Below are 17,217 nucleotides of genomic sequence, written 5' to 3'. Positions count from 1 at the left end.
TCTATTTCAGGCTCCTCTGTTTCTAAGCTGAGGCAGGGTGATATATTGAGGACTCTGGGTATACTGCTGGTGGTGTGAGATGATAATCATGTCACATTCTGTCTCTATTTCAGGCTCCTCTGTTTCTCGGGTGAGCAGGTGATATATTGAGGACTCTGGTATACTGCTGGTGGTGTGAGATGATAATCATGTCACATTCTGTCTATTTCAGGCTCCTCTGTTTCTCTCGGGTGAGGCAGGGTGATATATTGAGGACTCTGGGTATACTGCTGGTGGTGTGAGATGATAATCATGTCACATTCTGTCTCTATTTCAGGCTCTCTGTTTCTGCTGAGGCAGTGGATATATGAGGACTCTGGGTATACTGCTGGTGGTGTGAGATGATAATCATGTCACATTCCTGTCTCTATTTCAGGCTCCTCTGTTTCGGTGAGGCAGGGTGATATATTGAGGACTCTGGTATACTGCTGGTGGTGGGAAGATGATAATCCAGGTCACATTCCTGTCTCATTGCCACCGGCTCCTCTGTTTGCTAGGCTGAAGGCAGGGTGAATATTGAGGACTCTTCGGGGTATACTGCTGGTGGTGTGAGATGATAATCATAGTCACATTCTGTCTCTATTTCAGACTCCTCTGTTTCTCGGGTGAAGCAGGGTGATATATTGAGGACTCTGGTATACTGCTGGTGGTGTGAGATGATATCATGTCACATTCTGTCTCTATTTCAGGCTCCTCTGTTTCTCGGGTGAGGCAGGGTGATATATTGAGGACTCTGGGTACACTGCTGGTGGTGTGAGATGATAATCATGTCACATTCTGTCTCTATTTCAGGCTCCTCTGTTTCTCAGGTGAGGCAGGGTGATATATTGAGGACTCTGGTATACTGCTGGTGGTGTGAGATGATAATCATGTCACATTCTGTCTCTATTTCAGGCTCCTCTGTTTCTCAGGTGAGGCAGGGTGATATATTGAGGACTCTGGGTATACTGCTGGTGGTGTGAGATGATAATCATGTCACATTCTGTCTCTATTTCAGGCTCCTCTGTTTCTCGGGTGAGGCAGGGTGATATATTGAGGTCCCTGGGTATACTGCTGGTGGTGTGAGATGATAATCATGTCACATTCTGTCTCTATTTCAGGCTCCTCTGTTTCTAAGCTGAGGCAGGGTGATATATTGAGGACTCTGGGTATACTGCTGGTGGTGTGAGATGATAATCATGTCACATTCTGTCCTCTATTTCAGGACTCCTCTGTTTCTCGGGTGAGGCAGGGTGATATATTGAGGACTCTGGGTATACTGCTGGTGGTGTGAGATGATAATCATGTCACATTCTGTCTCTATTTCAGGCTCCTCTGTTTCTCGGGTGAGGCAGGGTGATATATTGAGGACTCTGGGTATACTGCTGGTGGTGTGAGATGATAATCATGTCACATTCTGTCTCTATTTCAGACTCCTCTGGTTCTCGGGTGAGGCAGGGTGATATATTGAGGACTCTGGGTATACTGCTGGTGGTGTGAGATGATAATCATGTCTCATTCTGTCTCTATTTCAGGCTCCTCTGTTTCTCGGGTGAGGCAGGGTGATATATTGAGGACTCTGGGTATACTGCTGGTGGTGTGAGATGATAATCATGTCACATTCTGTCTCTATTTCAGGCTCCTCTGTTTCTCAGGTGAGGCAGGGTGATATATTGAGGACTCTGGGTATACTGCTGGTGGTGTGAGATGATAATCATGTCACATTCTGTCTCTATTTCATGCTCCTCTGTTTCTCGGGTGAGGCAGGGTGATATATTGAGGACTCTGGGTATACTGCTTGTGGTGTGAGATGATAAACATGTCACATTCTGTCTCTATTTCAGGCTCCTCTGTTTCTCGGGTGAGGCAGGGTGATATATTGAGGACTCTGGGTATACTGCTTGTGGTGTGAGATGATAAACATGTCACATTCTGTCTCTATTTCAGGCTCCTCTGTTTTGGGGTGATGCAGGGTGATATATTGAGGACTCTGGGTATACTGCTGGTGGTGTGAGATGATAATCATGTCACATTCTGTCTCTATTTCAGACTCCTCTGTTTCTCGGGTGAGGCAGGGTGATATATTGAGGACTCTGGGTATACTGCTGGTGGTGAGAGATGATAATCTTGTCACATTCTGTCTATTTCAGGCTCCTGTGTTTCTCGGGTGAGGCAGGGTGATATATTGAGGACTCTGGGTATACTGCTGGTGGTGTGAGATGATAATTATGTCACATTCTGTCTCTATTTCAGGCTCCTCTGTTTCTCGGGTGTGGCAGGGTGATATATTGAGGACTCTGGGTATACTGCTGGTGGTGTGAGATGATAATCATGTCACATTCTGTCTCTATTTCAGACTCCTCTGTTTCTCAGGTGAGGCAGGGTGATATATTGAGGACTCTGGGTATACTGCTGGTGGTGTGAGATGATAATCATGTCACATTCTGTCTCTATTTCAGACTCCTCTGTTTCTGGGGTGAGGCAGGGTGATATATTGAGGACTCTGGGTATACTGCTGGTGGTGTGAGATGATAATCATGTCACATTCTGTCTCTATTTCAGGCTCCTCTGGTTCTCGGGTGAGGCAGGGTGATATATTGAGGACTCTGGGTATACTGCTGGTGGTGTGAGATGATAATCATGTCACATTCTGTCTCTATTTCAGGCTCCTCTGTTTCTCAGGTGAGGCAGGGTGGATATATTGAGGACTCTGGGTATACTGCTGGTGGTGTGAGATGATAATCATGTCACATTCTGTCTCTATTTCAGGCTCCTCTGTTTCTCGGGTGAGGCAGGGTGATATATTGAGGACTCTGGGTATACTGCTGGTGGTGTGAGATGATAATCATGTCACATTCTGTCTCTATTTCAGGCTCCTCTGTTTCTCGGGTGAGGCAGGGTGATATATTGAGGACTCTGGGTATACTGCTGGTGGTGTGAGATGATAATCATGTCACATTCTGTCTTTATTTTAGGCTCCTCTGTTTCTTGGGTGAGGCAGGGTGATATATTGAAGACTCAGGGTATACTGCTGGTGGTGTGAGATGATAATCATGTCACATTCTGTCTCTATTTCAGGCTCCTCTGTTTCTAAGCTGAGGCAGGGTGATATATTGAGGTCTCTGTGTATACTGCTGGTGGTGTGAGATGATAATCATGTCACATTCTGTCTCTATTTCAGGCTCCTCTGTTTCTCGGGTGAGGCAGGGTGATATATTGAGGACTCTGCGTATACTGCTGGTGGTGTGAGATGATAATCATGTCACATTCTGTCTCTATTTCAGACTCCTCTGTTTCTCAGGTGAGGCAGGGTGATATATTGAGGACTCTGGGTATACTGCTGGTGGTTTGAGATGATAATCATGTCACATTCTGTCTCTATTTCAGGCTCCTCTGTTTCTCGGGTGAGGCAGGGTGATATATTGTGGACTCTGGGTACACTTCTGGTGGTGTGAGATGATAATCATGTCTCATTCTGTCTCTATTTCAGGCTCCTCTGTTTCTCGGGTGAGGTAGGGTGATATATTGAGGACTCTGGGTATACTGCTGGTGGTGTGAGATGATAATCATGTCACATTCTGTCTCTATTTCAGACTCCTCTGTTTCTAAGCTGAGGCAGGGTGATATATTGAGGACTCTGGGTATACTGCTGGTGGTGTGAGATGATAATCATGTCACATTCTGTCTCTATTTCAGACTCCTCTGTTTCTCAGGTGAGGCAGGGTGATATATTGAGGACTCTGGGTATACTGCTGGTGGTGTGAGATGATAATCATGTCACATTCTGTCTCTATTTCAGGCTCCTCTGTTTCTCGGGTGAGGCAGGGTGATATATTGAGGACTCTGGGTATACTGCTGGTGGTGTGAGATGATAATCATGTCACATTCTGTCTCTATTTCAGGCTCCTCTGTTTCTCAGGTGAGGCAGGGTGATATATTGAGGACTCTGGGTATACTGCTGGTGGTGTGAGATGATAATCATGTCACATTCTGTCTCTATTTCAGGCTCCTCTGTTTCTCGGGTGAGGCAGGGTGATATATTGAGGACTCTGGGTATACTGCTGGTGGTGTGAGATGATAATCATGTCACATTCTGTCTCTATTTCAGGCTCCTCTGTTTCTCGGGTGAGGCAGGGTGATATATTGAGGACTCTGGGTATACTGCTGGTGGTGTGAGATGATAATCATGTCACATTCTGTCTTTATTTTAGGCTCCTCTGTTTCTTGGGTGAGGCAGGGTGATATATTGAAGACTCAGGGTATACTGCTGGTGGTGTGAGATGATAATCATGTCACATTCTGTCTCTATTTCAGGCTCCTCTGTTTCTAAGCTGAGGCAGGGTGATATATTGAGGTCTCTGTGTATACTGCTGGTGGTGTGAGATGATAATCATGTCACATTCTGTCTCTATTTCAGGCTCCTCTGTTTCTCGGGTGAGGCAGGGTGATATATTGAGGACTCTGCGTATACTGCTGGTGGTGTGAGATGATAATCATGTCACATTCTGTCTCTATTTCAGGCTCCTCTGTTTCTCGGGTGAGGCTGGTGAGTGGACGCCATTCTTGTGAGGGGAGAGTGGAAGTTTATTACAATAACACCTGGGGCTCAGTCTGTGATCATGACTGGGACATACGTGACGCTGCCGTGATCTGCAGGCAGGTGGGATGTGGACCTGCCATGGAAGCCACAGCTGAAGCTGGTGCCAGCATTAATTCAGGACCAGTTTGGATGGATAATGTTTTCTGTTCTGGCACCGAGTCAGATCTCTCTCTATGTGGGTCACAGATGTTGCTGCAGAATCAATGCAACTCAAGCCAAAGGGCAAGAGTCAGGTGTTCATCTTCAGGTAAAAATCAGAGCAGCATGTAATCCTTGTATTCTAGTCATATAAGATTAAGTTAACTCATTTTCACCTTCAGAGAAAGGGCTACCAGAACCCCCAGCCAGAGGGAGTCTGACCTGACATCTCTGGACCAGAAAGACTCTGAGCTTGGACTCCCAGGACTTAGAGACTCTAGGAATCCTGCGTCAGAGAGACTCAAACCAGGACCCCTGGCCCAGTGATCATCTAACCCATGACCCCTGAGCTTCAGACCTTCTGACCCAGAAACCTAATGCCAGAGAAATGTTTACTTTTGTCTCTCTATTCATTCTCCATAGGCCATATAATAAATGGTTGCTGATTAGGTGATCTTACTCTATTGAGTTGGTTCAGCTGATTGTGAGCCAGTCTCATGATACCATTGGACTCAGCTGAGGCCATTGGTCTGACTATCTTGAAACTGGTGCCTTATGAAGTGAGTTAACTCGATAGTAGTGAGATCAGCTTATCAGTCATTTTTAAAGATTGCAATCAAAGACTGAAGAATGAGTAGGTCCATATGTATTAGACAGTTCAATATTGGGGTGGAGACAGTCTAAGATACAAAAGAACATAAGATTTGTCATATTGTGTCAAAGCTAAAGTCCATCAGGCTCAGTATACTTTTCCAATAGTGGCTAATTCAGGTCACAAGTACCTGTCAGGATCCCAAAACGTCAATAGATTCCATGTTGTTTATCAAAGCATTTATCTCATACATATTCGTTGTAGATATCCTGAAAACCTGACTGGCAGAGGTCATTCTGGAGAGGTTTGGGAACCACTGGTCTAGATCCTTTTTCTGGGTGGTGACTCCCAGTGTGAAACCTTGCAACATGTAGCTATGCTTTGGGTTGCTCTTCCCTACATGCATCACTTTCCACTTGTCAACATGGTGTCAGTAGCTTTTAAACAGCCAAGTGGACACACATATTGTTTACTAAAATTTTATATTCTGCTTTTCACAGCACTTCAAAGTGGATTACATTCAGGTATTTCCCTATTCCTAGAGGGCTTACAATCTAAGGGGCGGATTTTAAGAGCCCTGCTTGCCTAAATCCGCCTAAATCCGGGCGGATTTAGGCGAGCAGGGCCCTGCGCGCCGGTGCGCCTATTTTACATAGGCCTATCGGCGCGCGCAGAGCCCCGGGACTCGCGTAAGTCCCGGGGTTTTCTGAGGGGGGCGTGTCGGGGGCGGGCCCGGTCGGCGCGGCGTTTTGGGGCGTGTCGGCAGCGTTTTGGGGCGGGCCCGGGGGCGTGGTTATGGCCTGGGGCGTTCCGGGGGCGTGGTCGCGCCCTCCGTACCCGCCCCCAGGTCGCGTCCCAGCGCACAAGTAGCCCGCTGGCGCGCGGGGATTTACGTCTCCCTCCGGGAGGCGTAAATCCCCCGACAAAGGTAAGGGGGGGGTTTAGACAGGGCTGGACGGGTGGGTTAGGTAGGGGAAGGGAGGGGAAGGTGAGGGGAGGGCAAAAGAAAGTTCCCTCCGAGGCCGCTCCGATTTCGGAGCGGCCTCGGAGGGAACGGGGGTAGGCTGCGCGGCTCGGCGCGCGCCGGCTATACGGAATCGATAGCCTTGCGCGCGCCGATCCAGGATTTTAGCGGATACGCGCGTATCTACTAAAATCCCGCGTACTTTTGCTTGCGCCTGATGCGCCAGCAAAAGTAGGCCAAATCGCGCGGTTTGAAAATCTACCCCTAAGTTTGTACCTGAGGCAATGTGACCTGCCCAAAGCCACAAGGAGAGACAGCAGGACTCAAATGTTGGTCTCCTGGTTCATAGTCCACTGCTCTAACTAGGCTACTCCTCCACATATGGTGGCCTATGCTAATGGGCACAGTCATTTTGTACCATGCTGTACATGTATATGCATGCATGATATAAAATAGGCTGTACACGTGTACATGTGCATGCAATTTATATGGATGTGTGCATGTGCACATAAATGCCACCTCTACTGTGTAAGTGGGGTGATTTTGCTACATACGTGTGCCAACGCAATTACCAGTTTACCCAGTCCATTCCCAGTACACCCAGTTAAAGAATAGGACTTCTTAACCCCCCTAGTTAATATGCCTCCCTTTTAGCCACAACCCTTAAAACTTTGCTAACTTGCCTCATTTTTTCTTTTATTAGTTACACACCATCCATAGCAGAAGTAAAGTTACATGGTAGGGGACCCCAGTGTGCACTGGTGCGTGTAAATACTTATGTGCAGATTTCATTGGGAAACCTAGGAACGCCCATACCATGCCCAGATCATGCCCACCCCTTCCTTTTTTTGTAAAAAACTTTTTGTATACACGTACTGGGAGATATGAACGTACTCGTGCTTTTTAAAACCCGCATGGCGCACACTTGCCTGACATTTGTGCATATCCCCCAACTTCAGCACATGTAGGGCTTTTAAAATTCACCTTTAAATGTCATCTACCATTTGGATGCCCCATCTCCCAGTCTTGCAAGGTCCTCTCGAAATTTCTCACAATCCTCTTGTGATTTAACAACTTTGAATAATTTTGTATCATCATCAGATCAGATCACCTGACCCATCTTTCCACCTCTAGGTCATTTATGAATATGTTAAAAAGCAGTATTTCTAGTACAGATCCCTGGGGCGCTCCACTATTCACCTTTCTCCAACGATAATATTGACCATTTAGCCCCAGTCTCTGTTTTCTATCTTTAACCCTTTTCAATCCACAACAGAATATTGCCTACTATCCCATGACTTTGTAATTGCCTCAAGAGTCTCTCATGAGGTACTTTATTAAATGCTTTCTGAAAATCTAAATAAACAATGCCAGCTGGCTCAATTTTATCCACATGTTTATTCATACCTATGAATAAATGTAGCAAATTGATGAAGCAAGACTTTCCTTGGCTACATTCAAGTTGACTATGTCCCATTAAACGATGTCTATCTATATGTTCAATTATTTTTTCTTTAGAATAGTTTCAACCAATTTTCCTGCACTGGCATCAGGCTCACCTGTCTGTGGTTTCCTGTATCACCCCTGGAATCCTTTTTTAAAAGCAGTGTTACATCGGTCACCCTCCAATGTTTAAGTGTCATAGCTGATTTTAATGATAGCTTATAGATTACCTACAGTAGATCTGCAATTTCATTTTTCAATATTTTCAGCACTCTCAGACACTCAGAAGAGTGGTCGTGTCAATGAACACATGGGTTCAGGAAATATGAATAGTGTTTACAATAGAAGTGGAAGGATCTAGCCGTGAAGCAACAGTGAACCTAGTGATTTTTCTGACTCCCTCCTTGTTGATAAGAATTGAGTGGTTGAGGTCATTTACTCACTGTTGATCATTCCTTTTTGAATTATTCCCCTGAAGAAGTTGGGAAGGTGAAACAAGGGCCTTGTTGGGAAAGAACACAATATAATTGGGAACACCTCAGATGAGAATTGAAATATGTACTACATCTCACATATTCCCATGCTACATTATAGATTGTAAAAAAGAAAGTTAGAATGTTAAAAAACCTTTTCTTAATGGATGTTTAATGTCAATAATAGTGTTGTCATGTGGATATGATGATGAATGTAAAATCTTACTCAGTCTAGTGTCTTTTGTCAACAGTGACCAATACTGTATGTTTAAAAAGAAAATGTTAAACCACGTTGTTTAAAATGCCAATAATCTTACATCTATAGCAACAACAACCCTCATTCGGGAGCCAAATATTTGCACTTGAGGCGTATTTCTTTCTATTCACTTAAATGAATATGGGATTTGTAACCCATTATAAAGTGAATTGCTCACCATGAATAATATATAAACATTGGGTTTGTTGCAATGGCTTACAGTAAGTATTTTTCGAGATACGGTATGAACCTTGATGGTTCCTTTTTTCAATATTTTAACAATTCTTTTTTTTTATCCGTACAATCTATTCACTGCGAAGTGTATCCACAGATGAAATAAAAAGAAAACACTTATCATAGTGTTGAGTCGCAGTGGCACTTTAACTTCTTGTATCCTGTCCAAAACGCCCGACTGTGTATCGAAGTTTTGACCTTAAAACTGCTTGTTCAACAACTCCCGACACAACGTGTATTTCGTGAAAAGAACTCGTCAGGAGCTCGGGCTTCAACTTTACTGCAATATAGAAAATTATAAACATGGAAGCCCCTATTGTACAACATTGTTTGACTGCCGGACATGACTTTTCAAATTTAAGTTGGACAGTTATAGACCATGTTCCATCTTCCCCATGAGGCGGTGACAAACGCTCTTTATTAAATTACAAAGAACAACGTTGGATTTTTAGACTAGCAACAGAACATCCTTTAGGAATGAATGACATCATTGAATGGATGTCTCTAATTTAAAGGGCTGTTCTTTAATCATTCATTGGTTGCTACCAAACAGTTGGCAGATAACCATTGGTCCTATTTCAAGTCAGTCAATAGTTTAAATACCTCCCCCTGTTCGCTTTTTTGGTGGCTCCATTTTCTGAAATACGCCAAAATGCTGAGAGGAGTTCTATCCGCAGAGAAACACGTATGTAACTTAAAACCTTTTTTAAAAGCATAAGGCAATTCTTGTCTGATTGTAATTTTCTATATTAGAGTAAAGCCCAAGCCCCTGATGAGTTCTTTTCATGAAACACACGCTGTGTCGGGTTTTGTTGAACAAGCAGTTTTAAGGTTGAAATGTGGTACACAGTTGGGCGTTTTGGACAGGGCACAAGAAGTTAAAGTGCCACTGTGTCTCAACACTAGGTCTCATCTATACACCTCTCTGTCTGCCTCAGCTCCTCCATGTTGCCACTCTAGCCTCCAGAGATCGGACTCGTTCTCTGAGAGCCAGGAGCTCTTTGCATCGCATACACATGTACAATTTCTCACCGGCAGGTAAAAAATCATACATGTGACACTCAATGCAAAAGACTGGGAAGCCCCCCTCTTGCTGCTGGACTGCTGCCTTCATCTCAAATTTGTTCAGTTCCTACTTAAGTTTTAGGTTGCTATGGGAGTAGGAATGTGTCTAATTAATGTCCTTTAAATGTATTAGTGAATTCACTATGGGGTAGATTTTAAAAGCCCTGAGCACGTAAATCCTGCCGGATTTACGTGCGCAGGGCACTCGTGTGCCGGTGCACCTGTTTTGCATAGGCTGCTGTCGCGTGCAAAGCCACGGGACGCACGTAAGTCCCGGGGCTTCGTAAAAGGGGTGTGAGGGGGGGTGTCCGGGCGGGCGTGTCGGCAGGCCAGGGGTGTGTCTGGGGGTGTGTCATTGTTTATTCCAAAAAATGTTTTATGTTTTTAAAAATTCAGTATAAATTTTTGTCAAAAAATGTTTGGGGAATAAACAATGAATAAATAAATAATAGGGGGACTGTGGTTTGTTCATGATTAAAAATAAGAACCAGGGTAACTTGGATGGTACTCTTGAAAGTTTATGAAATAGCCACTTTCCTCTTAATAAATTTTTTTGTATAAAGGAATTTTTGTCTTAAGTAAAAATTAGTGAATTGTTTACTTGGATTTTGGGATCTATAATGAAAAAGTATATATAAGAGAAAAAACAAATGAAAGAATTGTAAATGTGCCTGCGGGTGGTGTTTGTCGGCATGTCATGAAGATGCCAAGAGAGCGTGCAGTGCCAGGAAGTGATGAGAGAGGTCTTGCTAAGGGGTAAATATGGCGGTTTCTGGGAGCAGCGCGCAGACCACTGAGTGCAACGCTGGCATCTTACTGTCCTCAGAGAACACCTGTTAAGCAACTCTTCTTTCCCCCTGTGCAGAAACTCCAGGATGGTCTTGGGCCTTGCGTGGTCCATGACTTTCTCCATGTGCCCCCATGCCCAGCAACAGAATGGGATGGGAGTTACACGAGGATTTTCAAAGTTAATGTATGCATCCACAGTAAAGTCTGCCTGAACAATGTACAATCTATTTTATTTATTTATAAAATGTATGAATCGCTTTATAGATCTTACAATAAAATCTTTCAAAGTGATGTACAACAAAGTAGACACAGACTTTAGTGCTATGAAGACTGCTTGTAAATTACCCTCCGAATAATTCTTTGATTATTTAATTTGTGACATGTATTGCAAGTTTTGTAACATCGCATGTTTTCATGTTTCCTGTTTTATTTTTTAAACTGCTGAAAGACACTTTGAATCTTTTTTTATTTAGGAAAGTGTATTATAATTGTAAATGGAATGGAAAAGGATGTGCACAATGAATATGCATGAGATAACACCCACCCTATCCCTCGGTTCCCCCCCCCCCCCCCCCCCCCCCCCCCCCCCCCCCCTTTATACCCTTTGAAGAAACTATTTCCCAGTGTTTCTACCGCCGATGCGACTTTCGATTCCTCCGTAATTCTACTTAGCTAAGTGATACCTTTCTTAAGTCTTCTGTACTTATTCTCCCTCTATTCCACTGTATTTTCTCCCTTTTAATTCCTTTTAACTATGCTTCTCTCCTCATCCCCCCTTTCCCACACCCCTCTTAACCCCTTACCCACCCTCCCTCCCCTTGCCCTCCCCCTCCTCTCCCTCCCCTTTCTCCCCCAGTAAATCTCTGCTCCATTGGTTCATTCTGTACTGTTTTTGTACTGTTTTATTTTGTTCATTTTGTTTTTTATTCTTTTTGGTTAGTAATATTATATTATATTGTTTATAATGTTATATTGTTATATTGCTACATTGTTTTACTGTATCTCATCTGAGTTCTTTGTAAACCGGCATGATGTGCTTCACGAATGTCGGTAAATAAAAGTTAATAAATAAATAAATAAATAAATAAATAAATAACATAGGAGACAGTGGGATAGATTTTAAAAGCCCTGGGCCGGCGTGACTATTTTGCCATTGGCGCGCGCAAAGCCCCGGGATGCGCGTAAGTCCCGGGGCTTCGTAAAAGGGGCGGGAGGGGCATGTCCGGTGGGCGTGTCTGGGGTCAGGGGGCGGTCTGGGGCGGGTCCGGGGGCATGGTGATGGTTCGGGGGCGGGCCGGGAAGACGGTCCCGTGTCCCCCGACACTGCGGCCTGTGCCGGGGGATGCCGAGGCGGCACACGCAAGTTACGCCTGCTTCAAGCAGGCGTAACTTGCACAACAAAGGTAGGGGGGGCATTTAGGTAGGGCTGAGGGGGGGTAGATAGGGGAAGGGAGGGGAAGGTAGGGGGACGCAGAAGGAAAGTTCCCTCCGAGGCCACTCCGATTTCGGAGCGGCCTCGGAGGGAATGGAGTCAGGCTGCGCGGCTCAGCGCGCGCAGGCTGCCGATTTTGCGCAGCCTTGTGCGCACAGACCCCGGACTTTATAAGATATGCGTGGCTATGCGTGTATCTTAGAAAATCTGGCGTACTTTTGTTCGCGCCGGTTGAGCGAACAAAAGTACGTGCGCACGTACTTATTTAAGATCTACCTCAGCATGTGCATCTTTAACTTAACTTATGCATATTTATTTATTTATTTATTTATTTAAAATTTTTATATACCGGCATTCATGTTGCAAACACATCATGCCGGTTTACATATAACAGGGGTGTACAGTAAACAATTCAATAACCTATTTGTGTAGAAGGAAGCAGTTACAAATAACAAGGTAATAGAACTGGGAGGAGAGAAGAAAAGAAAGAGAATAACATTAGGTATAGGTACCTATAACATTAGGTATAGGTACCTATAACATTAGGTATAGGTACCAGTAAGGTAATTCAGGATATTCATGGTGAATATAACATTAGGTATAGGTACCTATAACATTAGGTATAGGTACCAGTAAGGTAATTCAGGATATTCATGGTGAATATCCTGAATTACCTTACTGGGTCTGGGGGTTGTCATTGCAGGTTTGGGAACGCCTGGGACAGAGGTCACAGCTCAGTGAGATCACTGTAAGAAATGCTGAAGGTGATTGTGTCTCACCCTCTGCTTCCCTTTTATCTCCCAGGTATCTCTGACATGCGGCTGGTGAATGGAGGCAGTCGCTGTGCTGGGCGGCTGGAAGTTTACTACGATGACACCTGGGGCACGGTGTGCAGTGATGACTGGGATGCCCGAGATGCCGCTGTGGTGTGCAAGCAGTTGGGATGTGGATCTGCCATTGAAACCACACGACAAAATCCTTTTGGCCCTGGTTCTGGTCCTGTATGGTTGCAGAGAGTTTTCTGCAGTGGGTCAGAGTCGCACCTCTCCCAGTGTGGATCCTGGGTGTCACAGCAGTTTGCCTGTAGTCACAACCGCGATGTTGGAGTCACCTGCTCAGGAGCAGACACTGGTGGGTATCACTTAATCTGCTTTTACTTTTCCTCAGTATTTATAAAGCAGCTTACATTTTTATTCCCAAGACGTCTTACTTTGTCTTCCTCCTTTATCTGAGTTGCAATATGGTGACACCAGAAAGTGAGTCGCCTTTAATACAAGTCCTGTTCTTTGGAACTCCATTCCCAGAGAGATAGACATATTAGATATTACCTAAAGGCCAAAATTCTAAAAAAAAACTGAACCCCTAAATTTAGGGACCTATTTTCAATCATACTTAGGAGCCTAAGAGGTCCATATTTAGTAGGCTGGGGAGTGCCAAGTTACCCGGATACAGTTTTATGAATAAATTAGTAAACCAAACAAAAGACAAATTTACAACCCAGAGATGCCTCCACTCCCACTCTACATCCCATCTCTTGAAAATATCAATAGTCCAAAGACGCTTGGGTGGATAGGGAGCGGAATGGTGAGCAGAAAAAGAGAGGAGAGACGTCACATGGAATACTGTGTACAGTTCTGGAGACCGCACCTTCAAAAGGATAGAAACAGGATGGAGTCAGTCCAGAGGGGGTAACTACTACTATGGTCAGTGGTCTGTGCTCTAAAGCCTATGGGGATAGACAAAGATCTAAACATGTCTACCCTAGAAAAAAGGCGAGATAGAGGAGATGTGATAGAGACATTCAAATACCACTGACAAATCAATACACGGGAGGCAGGTCTCTTTCAATTGAAAGGAGTCTCTAGAATGAGGCGTCATGGGTTGAGGGTGAAAAGAGATACACTGAGGAGTAATCTAAGGACAGAGAACCTTTGGAACCTTACTAGGAAGTGGTTTAGGATTATACCATTTGGTGTGGGGAGGAAGCCTGAGAATAGAATGGGTGTATAGCATCCTCATATGGATGAGTGTAAATGGTGTATTCCTCTGGTATGTAAAGCCAAAACACTATTTCTAGTTGTGGATTTTCAATGCAGCTGCCATGATTGTCCCCTGTTTATTCTGTTAATCTTTAAAAATAAATAAATAACTAAACAAACAAATATATATATATATATATATATATATATATATATATAATGTATTTATTTAATTTAAAACAATTCAATCCGAGAAAAATTATCAGAGAACTGCAACACATTACAACTGCAACACATTACAACAGGGGGAGAGATATTAAACAACAAAAAAAAGAAACTTCAGCCAATTTTAACTTAATAGACCCCCCCCCCCCCCCATATCAACCTATGGAGTAGAATTAATACCAGAAGTGGCCTTTGTATTATTCAACAGATTATCTAGTTGGGAAACTTCATAAAAATATCCTTTATATCGATTACCCTGAAATTTAAGCAAACATTTATATGGAAATTTTAAATGAAACACTGCACCCAAATCTAATATTTTTTATTTTTTCTCCAAAAACACTTTGGGGTAGATTTTCAAAGGGTTATGCACGTAGGTTACGCCCGTAACCCCCGAAAACCTACCCCAACCCCCCCCCCCCTGCATGCACCGAGCCCATCTTGCATAGGCTGCCGGTGCGCGCAAAGCCCCGGGATGCGCGTAAGTCCCTGGGCATTCCTGGGGGGGCGTGTTGGAGGCGTGTCGCGGCTGGCACGTCATCGGGAGCATTCCGGGGGTGGAGCCATGGGCATGGTTCTGGCCCGCAGGCATGGCCGCGGCCTCCGGACCAGCCCCTAGACTGGAACATGGCGCACCGGCAGCCGGCCCGGTGCACGCAAGTTACGGTGTAACTTTTGGATTAAAGGTAGGAGGGGTTTAGATAGGGCCGAGGGGGTGGGTTAGGTAGGGGAAGGGAGGAGAAGGTGCAGGGGGGTGGAAGGAAAGGTCCCTCTGTGGCCGCTCCAATTTCGGAGCGGCCTCAGAGGGAATGGAGGCAGGCTGGGCAGCTCAGCGCGTGCAGGCTGCCAATTTTGGGCAGCCTTGCGCACGCCAAAACCGGATTTTAACAGATACGCGCAGCTATGCGCATATCTATTGAAATCCTGCGTACTTTTGTTTGCACCTGGTGCGCAAACAAAAGTACGTACGCGAGTAGTTTTATAAAATCTGCCCCTTTTTGTCGAATCCGAATATCCCTTACCACATCAGGAAAACTAAGATGCTTTTCCCATAAATGACACAATTTTTAAGATAGAAAAAAAATCTGAAAACAAGCTGCTTATCGAACTCATTACAAAACTCCACCAAAAGCGTTGCTCTATCATTAATAATGAAATTAACGTGGGGGGCACTTTTGAGCAGCGACCAAGATGGCTGCCTGAGATGAAGCTCTGAGAGATATCACTCCTCAATATGGGGAAAACAGTTGATTGACCTATTTTTGTCAGCTGAGCGAACCCTCTACACTACGCCTAATTATGACTTCTACCAAATCGGGAAAAATAGAGGCTTCTTTTGCGACAGCAACTGGCTCCCAAGCGTCCGAAGCAGGATCCGCCTTCTCCCGACAAGGCCTTGCCACCTAAAGGTATGGTGTCTGCAGATTTAGTGCTTGCCGAACTCAAGCATCTTTAAGATATGCTTCAATTAAACATAGATGCTACTACCACAGTTTGGTCTGACTTCAATGGATGGCCTCTCAAATGGAAAATCTGAAATCACAGTTAAATGATACCAAAACGCAAGTCTCCTCTCTGCTACTTACCACTGCACCGCTCCACCGATTAGTTAAGGAAGTGGATCTACTGCGCCACGAAATGGAGGATCTATCGAATTGAAACCACCGCAATAATATCAGGATTTTGGGGATACCTGAAGAAGCGGAAGGTAACGATCTCATGCAATTTCTTCTTCAAGTTAAATTTGATTTGCCATTTGAGTTAGAGAGAGGGCTTATCGAATCCCATCAAGACCTCCTCGCAGTTCAAAATACCTGAGGCCCATCATCTTTAAAGTATTAAGATATCCACAAGTATTGATGATTTTTGCAGTGGCCAGGAGCAAGGCTCCCCTTCAATTTCAAGGAAACTCTATTTTATTTGTTCCTGGCCTCACAAAAACAACAGCTGCCAAACGCAAGGCCTTTTTGGTGCTGAGGCTCCATCTTCAATCTTTGGGGGTAAAATTTGGTTTGCTTTCTCCAGCACTAATGAGGGTTACCTGCCATAACCAATCCAAGCTTTTTCACAATCCAGTTGACCTTGAGGAATGTTTAAAATCTTTTGAACAGGCACAGGATATAGTCACTTGAATGTGTACTCAAGCTTGGTCTGCGTTATCATTCTAGGATTACCTGGTTTATTAATCAAGTAGATTTCTGTTTCTTTCATATGCCTTGATTACAGCTTCAAGGTATTACATGGGACTCAATCCCTCACACTTTATTCTGCAATACATTTATCCTTATTGTGCAACATCATCTGCCGTAAGGGGCAACAGAGAAGATTTTTTTTATCTCATCTTTTAAGACAAGGAAATTCTTGTTTTCTCTGTTACTTATTTCTCCTTTTTCCCTCCCCCAAGTACTGTTCTGAACTAACAACTCGAGAGCGTGAATCTCGAGAAGCCTATGGTCCACCTTGAGGCTCTTTATTTTTTCATGGTTTGCTGGTGCCTGGAAATGGCATCGACTAGCTTTTTTTTGTTTTTCATATCTAAGTCTTATAACTTACCACTTACTATATTATGATTGATTATTTTTTTACACTGTGCTATGGCTGACCTTTCTTTTTTCTCTACACTCCGGATCCTAATTACAATACTGTCAGCGCAACTTGCTTATACTAGTCCCATGGTCAACCAGCTTTCAACTCAACCCATCTTTTTTCAATTATGGCGTCCAATATTACTTCAATTACGATTGTTTCTTTAAATATCAATGGCTTCTCACATCCAATTAAACATAAGAAAATACTGACCTATCTGAAATCACTACAGGCTGATGTAGCTCTGATCCAGGAAACTCATCTTTCCCCTTTCTGAAGCACTTAAGCTTCAACAACAATGGGTGGGACAAGTTTTTTCAAGCCCCGCTGTACACAAAAAGAGAGGCAAGGCAATTTTACTTCACAAGCATCTTGATGCAACTGTTATACATCAATCTGCAGACATTGAAGGACGATGGAATC

The 17,217-nt window shown here is 44.1% G+C and overlaps 1 protein-coding gene across 1 annotated transcript in view; it reads left to right on the top strand.

Annotated features, from left to right (window-relative positions):
- The first annotated feature begins 4,539 nt into the window (after positions 1–4,539).
- LOC115073505 (scavenger receptor cysteine-rich type 1 protein M130-like) overlaps positions 4,540–17,217 on the top strand; it is an 81,419-nt gene continuing 68,741 nt past the window's right edge. The window contains exons 1-2 of the mRNA XM_029571977.1: positions 4,540–4,865; positions 12,809–13,135. Of these exons, the coding sequence (XP_029427837.1) occupies positions 4,697–4,865; positions 12,809–13,135 (496 nt within the window). The 5' untranslated portion in view covers positions 4,540–4,696. The remainder of the gene's footprint in view (positions 4,866–12,808; positions 13,136–17,217) is intronic.

This window comes from Rhinatrema bivittatum, chromosome 1 (assembly GCF_901001135.1).
Source record: "Rhinatrema bivittatum chromosome 1, aRhiBiv1.1, whole genome shotgun sequence".
Taxonomy (NCBI): Eukaryota; Metazoa; Chordata; class Amphibia; order Gymnophiona; family Rhinatrematidae; genus Rhinatrema; species Rhinatrema bivittatum.
The sequence above is the reverse complement of the archived record's forward strand: the minus strand, read 5'-3'. Positions and strand labels throughout refer to the sequence as shown.